Source organism: Podarcis raffonei, chromosome 7 (assembly GCF_027172205.1).
Source record: "Podarcis raffonei isolate rPodRaf1 chromosome 7, rPodRaf1.pri, whole genome shotgun sequence".
Lineage (NCBI taxonomy): Eukaryota > Metazoa > Chordata > Lepidosauria > Squamata > Lacertidae > Podarcis > Podarcis raffonei.
In genome coordinates this window covers 30,141,805-30,148,502 of record NC_070608.1, presented here as the reverse complement: position 1 = coordinate 30,148,502, position 6,698 = coordinate 30,141,805, and the positions used below count along the sequence as shown (strand labels likewise).

Genomic DNA, 6,698 nt, shown 5'->3' with positions numbered 1-6,698 from the left:
ATCGGAACCCTGCTTTAATTGGGCAGTTCTGCATCTGAGTCAAGGTTAGCTCGCCTACATCCAAAATAATTAATTTTAATTTAATGTACAATTGAAGATAACTAAAATTACAGTATTAGGGGGAGGAATTCAATGTAACACAGCGACAATCATTCTGTCAGCACAAGCATTTCAACTTGCCAGATGGAACGCCCCCTTTCCCCCATGCACTACTCTGGGGGGGGGGAGGATTCTGAGCCAATTTCAGGGGGGCACAGGGGGAGGAAAAGCCCTGTTGTGCTAGCAGAAGTCCTTGTGTGGACTTCTGCTAACAGTACTTGCTGGCTGAATCTGACCCAGCATTTGGTGTTTAAATAAACAGCTCACAGATAAGCCAAGAAGGATGGTAATTCCTAGCAATACCAAAAGCTCATACCAAAGAAGTACGGATGTCATATTTTGTATGGAATATAAAAGAAGCAGGGACATAAAAGTATTTCTGGTTGCCGCTCCCTTCCCCCAATGTTTGCTGGTGACACTTGTTGGTTCCTGAAAATGTATTGCCCATCTCTCTTTGTTTTTTAACCGGAGGGTAACATATGAAATTCATGTTCAAGATCTCCTAATAAATAACACCATGAGAGATCAGTTGTCTTTGGCTTAGAGCATTTCCGATCTGACAAACAACCTCTCATTATTGGTTGGTATGCAGAATATGCTAAAACATGTCTCCATTCCAAGCATGTTATTTTTAAAGGCATCTTATTACCCAGAACGTGCTGTGAGAAATATGTTATGGCTGTAGCTTATTTTAGAGTCAGAATTACCCTTGATAACTGGCCTGGACTTAAATCCAGTTTACTCTTTTACTTACCAGAAATACTGAAGAGAAGATCAAGAGCAGCTACACAGGACATTTCCAATAGTCTGGTCTTACAGGTGGAAGAAATAATTTATATACAGGGTACCTCTGGTTATGTACTTAATTTGTTCTGGAGGTCCGTTCTTAAACTGAAACTGTTCTTAACCTGAAGCACCACTTTAGCTAATGGGGGCCTCCTGTTGCTGTCGTGCCGCCGCCACACGATTTCTGTTCTCATCCTGAAGAAAAGTTCTGAACCCAAGGTATTATTTCTGGGTTAGTGGAGTCTGCAACCTGAAGTGTATGTAACCCGAGGTACCACTGTACTCTGCTACGCTTCTAGTTAAGACTTGTTGTAATTCTATGAAAGATAGGTATAATGGGATTCAAGATACGAGACACAAATGCATTATGAACTTACCTAGCACACATCACTGAAATGACTGGAAGTGTTGAATAATTCCTTTTTAAAAGTGGCATATACTCAATTTCTTCTTGACTTATCTTGGAGGCCAAAATACACATTACATTTAAAATATTGTGCATAAAATGTGCTTACACTGGCAGCTTTTATTCTGAAGGAAAGATCAGCTGATTTGGAAAGCGCTTCTGCACCAGTTTCCTGCTGACCTCCCTCCACCCCCGCTGCTATGTGCAAACAGCAAGTTTGAGGTCAAGTAGTAGTTGGGGTTGGTAGTGTGCATTGGCCTTCAGAATGTAGCCAGTTGATTGCCACTGGAAGCTTCAGAGTTTAAGACATTCAACGGTTCACACTTTAATCAGAAAACTTCACATTTCATCTGTCATGAATTTGTGTCGCTGTTTGTCATACACGGTGAAATATACCTCTTTCTTGGATTCAATATGAATACAAAATAGAATTAATATAAACAATTAATAGTATGGAGGCAACAAAAGGGAAAAAGATATTACAGAACCAAATTTGCTAAGATGGTTTCTTTTTAATTTATATTCACTTGCATCAATTAGGCAACAGAGGTAGAAGAATGGTTTCAAAGTTTTAATTCAATTCAAATCTTTATTGCTTAGCCAAGCCATCACAAAAAAAACTGAAAGTGCTGCACAAATCAAACAACTACCTAGATTTGCTAAAATGTAGTCAGGAGTGAATCTATATTGAGGGTTTTTGGGAGGGGAAATAGCATTTGCTATTTTTGTCTATTTTCTTTGCTTTCCACAAGTCCCAAGAGTACTGCATCAGCTTCCAGTAAAGTTGTGTCTGTTTTGGCTCCCAAGAATCTAGATGAAAGTTCAAGGTCAGTAAGTCTCAGCCGGACTTTGGATCCCTTCTGATATTTCCTGGTGAGAAAAAGGAAAAAATGTTCAGCACTGTTTGTACTTACATCTTCTCAAATACGGCATTTTAAATTTGGCAATAATGTGACTGTGTTGAATTCTTTCATTTACTGTAAGATATAGGGATGCGGGTGGCGCTGTGGGTTAAACCACAGAGCCTAGGACTTGCCGATCAGAAGGTCAGCGGTTCGAATCCCTGCAACGGGGTGAGCTCCCATTGCTCAGTCCCTGCTCCTGCCCACCTAGCAGTTCGAAAGCACGTCAAAGTGCAAGTAGATAAATAGGTACCGCTCCGGCAGGAAGGTAAATGGCGTTTCCATGCACTGCTCTGGTTTACCGGAAGCGGCTTAGTCATGCTGGCCACATGACCCGGAAGCTGTACGCCGGCTCCCTCGGCCAATAAAGCGAGATGAGTGCCGTGACCTCAGAGTCTGTCACGACTGGACCTAATGGTCAGGGTCCCTTTACCTTTACTTTCTCCTTTGTGATCTTCAATAAGCTGCTTCAAATGAAAAGCTATTTTGTTGTGGTGCTTGTAACCCAAGGTACAGATCCTCATGGAGCCTCATGTTTTTTATATAGTTTGACAATAAAACAAACATCAAATCACAGAACACATCTGTGGCCTATAATATGAGAGGACCCCTTCTAAAAATTATGAGGGTCCTTAAGGATCCATGCTTTCAATTCATGTTTTTATGTTGTGACAGCACTAGAAAGTACCAGCGCCATAATTTTAGGGTTCAGTCAATGGAGATATGAGATCTGTGATTTGATGGTGGTTTGAGAGAGGGGGAACTATGGAGAAAATATCCAATTTCGAGAGTTTCCTTTTAACTTAGCCTGGCTTTTGTGTGTGTGCATCTCTCTCCTGACTGCGGCAGTACCTCACTGTCTCCTTCCTGGTCACCTTGTAGCACTGGTAACAATAACAAGGAGCCATATAACTGAAGGCTATATTGCATGGGTAGGCAAACTAAGACCCGGGGGCCAGATCCGGCCCAATCACCTTCTAAATCCGGCCCACGAATTGTCATGGAATCAGTGTGTTTTTACAGGAGTAGAATGTGTACTTTTATTTAAAATGCATCTCTGGGTTATTTGTGGGGTATAGGAATTTGTTCTCCCCCAACCAAATATAGTCCAGCTCCCCACATGGTCTGAGGGACAGTGGACTGGCCCCCTGCTGAAAAAGTTTGCTGACCCCTGATATTTTGATCAGTCAATGCAAGCTATACCTGGAAACATTCTATTGTTATCCTAGGTTCTGCCACCACCAAGTTCCTCTATGGTTTCAAGAAAGGAGAAATCTCATCATTAAAAGATTGAAATGGCAAATAAGGTATAGCATGTGAAAAGTTCAGTTCTGACTTCCAGTTGCACTTTCCCTCGCTTAATTTTTTTGCGATAGCCGGAGCCAAACAAATATTAGTTTTTGCCTTGAAGACTCTCATTTACTATGCACCCAAAGGAGCCTGCTTGTCTGAACAGGATAGAAAGAGAGCAATTAAATCTGATTTTGCAATTCTGCATGAGGAGGTGATTTGAAAGCTTTTCACTTGGAGATTTTTATTTTTTTACATTTCCCGCTATAGGCATTCCTTAACATGTGCCAATTTTCTCTAGAAATTGCTTTGCTTTCTTAGAAGGAATTCTCTGTGCTAAGGCTTTGACATGATGAATGTAAAGCACACTGAAGCGAAAAGACCCATCATCTGTTTCAGTATGGACTCATGCTAGAAAAAAAACTTACTGGTACTTCTTTATAACTGGAGCTTCCTGGCTATTATATACACCTCATCCCACTAACACCTGCCATAGCCTTGAAATTAGGAATGGACCTAATTAGTGAGAGAACTCTCACTACAACTAGTTGGAAGAACTAGTTGTTAGTTACTGTTGCAAGCCAAGCCACTATAAAATGTTTGCTTTGTTTTGCCGATCATCAGGGCTTCCAATACAGTTATACAGTACAGCTGAATTTATAACGTAGTATTCAAAGCCTAAAACAACTGTCATAAGCAGGCCACAATGGAGTCTCCAGTGTAGGGTTAGCCTATGTATCGCTCTCTACACATTGTGGGCTATACTATTGAGCAGCTCCATCCCGCATGGCTAATAGTCGGTGATGATGGGAGATGAAGTTCCCAACATCTGGAGAGTGCCACACTGGTTCAGGAAAATTCAAAATACAAGTCAAGATGAGTGCTATCACAGGATGTTTTGGTCTCTCTCCCCAATCCAGATAAACAGCCAGGCATGCAACAGAACACACTTCAGTCGGATTTCCTGTGATGAGATATTCTGATTTTTAGGACAGCTAAGAATAAATAATTATTATTGCAGAATTGTTTATTTTCTAGGAACAGCTTTTTGTATGGTAGAAAAGGGGTGGGTTTGCATTATACACGTCATTTTCATTCAAATGTACACGAAGCCAATCTCCCTCCCAAAGTACTGGACAAAATAATACCATTTAAAAAAGAAAGGCCCATGTGGGATTCAGAAAATTACAGATTTGCTAATCTAAGTGCTATAAAACAGGCACACTGTTGAAAACATTAAAACTAAAAGAACTAACTGTATAAAAGAACAAGCCGTATGAAACAAAAATCTGCATGGCTTCTGCAGTAGGTCACTTTTGACAGGTTGGCAGATCCACACTAACTTGACACCATATGGCATCAGGTGAATCTGTGCCCACCAGAAAGCAGAAGAGCCTTGGGTGCTATATTTAAAAAGCTTTCAGTAGGGATTGACTTCAGCCAGGAGCTCCTGAGTGGAACCAATCTTAGCTGTCCTTAGACTCAGCACCAGATTTAAATAGCACTGAATGTAAGCCCTGATGTGAAGAAACAATCAGGAATGCACACCTGCTGCTGCAACTTTAACCTGTCTCACACCTGATGCCATATGATGACAGGTAGTGGGGTGGCTGGTTGAACATTTTGACCACGGACCAGAGGTTTCCCTTCCCTGGCATAGGGTGATAGCAAACAAAATCTTACTCAAGAGTAGATCCACTAAAACCAATCTTCCTAAGACAATTGATTTCAATTGTTCTGAGAGTATGACTAATATCAATAAAAAATAAATTTATTTTAAAAATACATAAGTAAAGCATTCTAGGCTGCAAACTCTCTTTTAATAAAAAAATTTTCAACAATAATCTGTATACTGTTGCTGCTGCCCATTGAAAAAGTTGTGTGCTGTAGAATGTTGCATCTAGAGAGATTTTTTTCCAGGGGATGGGGGCGGGGAATCACCTTTCTCTTCTTTTTTAAGGCATATTTGCCTCCCTCTGGGACTTATATACATTTCCTTTCAAATCAAAGATGAAATCTGTAACCTTTTCATTGTGGCAAAACGCAGAAGAATTTGACAACTGAAACTCTGGAAAAGTAACTCCTGTCATTGCAAAACTTGTATCGCATGTGATTATGTCATAAAAAAACAGTTAATGCCAGTCACCTTTCAAGGCAGTATTATAGAATTTATCACCTAATTTGAGATGAAACGCCATCTCAAAAGGACAGTGACAGGAGATAACTGTCTCTTTCCTTCAGACTGTCTGAAGTACCTGCACATCTATGCATAACATCAAAATAACTCTTCCTTGCTCTCCCAGCCGTATGTTTCCAGTACCATAAGGTTTACATACTTTTCGAGTGCCTCTTGTCAAGCATCAGGGCTTGAATAGCAAAAAGACAGAAGCAAGCACGCATGCCAAGAGCCCCTAAATGTCACAATAGCCAGCTTACATCAAGACATCTTTGTGTACCCCATATTATCTTCTGGTTCTGGAGGGTGAAGTTGCAAAATGCTAAAAAATGATGGGCCAAACCTTAATTCTCCCCATAGCAGCCAGTGTGCGCAAGCAGATATGTAACAATATGCAAACCTTTCCCAGTGTAAGATCTGTGAAACTTGAAAATATTTCACTGAATCCAAGGGTATGTTTTGCCTCTCATTACTGTTTAACAATAATGATGTGGGAAACATTTTATTTGTTACCACTCTGAATGTAATAATATTTCAGTTGGATGAAAAGCAATGCAAGTTGCTTTGTGTGTTCATTCAAACTGTTTTTAAACCTATTTTTAGTTGTTTTATTGTATATCTTATTGTAAGTACCTTGAGATTAGTAAATAAAGCACAACTTCACAATAAGAATGTAAGGCAACAAGACATCAAGCTGCCGTTTTACAAATGTTTTCGAATTTCATGCAGTTTTTTTTTTTAATGTAACTAGCTACTGTATTTCATTAGCCAAGTCCGTGGATTGTCTGTTCTTAAAAGTCGCATTCTGAGGGAGCGTAATGATTACTGCAGTGGTTTGCACCTTGAAAAGAAAAAGAATGACATGCTATCTGAGGTACAGAACTGACAAGAGGAGTCTGTATTCTGCAGTGTAGTTCAAGGCTGCTGTTAAGCTGAAATTTCAGCAAATGAATGGGTTTGTTCCTAAGCATCTCTCACACTTGAATTTCAACAGAATCAGGTCTCACACAAGGGAGCATAGTGATGATAGGGACTCCCA

At 40.1% G+C, this 6,698-nt stretch overlaps 1 protein-coding gene across 1 annotated transcript in view; it reads right to left on the bottom strand.

Moving 5' to 3' along the window:
• Positions 1–1,860: 1,860 nt before the first annotated feature.
• Positions 1,861–6,698, bottom strand: part of MRPS28 (mitochondrial ribosomal protein S28) — a 31,180-nt gene continuing 26,342 nt past the window's right edge. Inside the window, exon 3 of the mRNA XM_053395789.1 lies at positions 1,861–2,161. Coding sequence (XP_053251764.1) covers positions 2,011–2,161 — 151 coding nt within the window. The 3' untranslated portion in view covers positions 1,861–2,010. The remainder of the gene's footprint in view (positions 2,162–6,698) is intronic.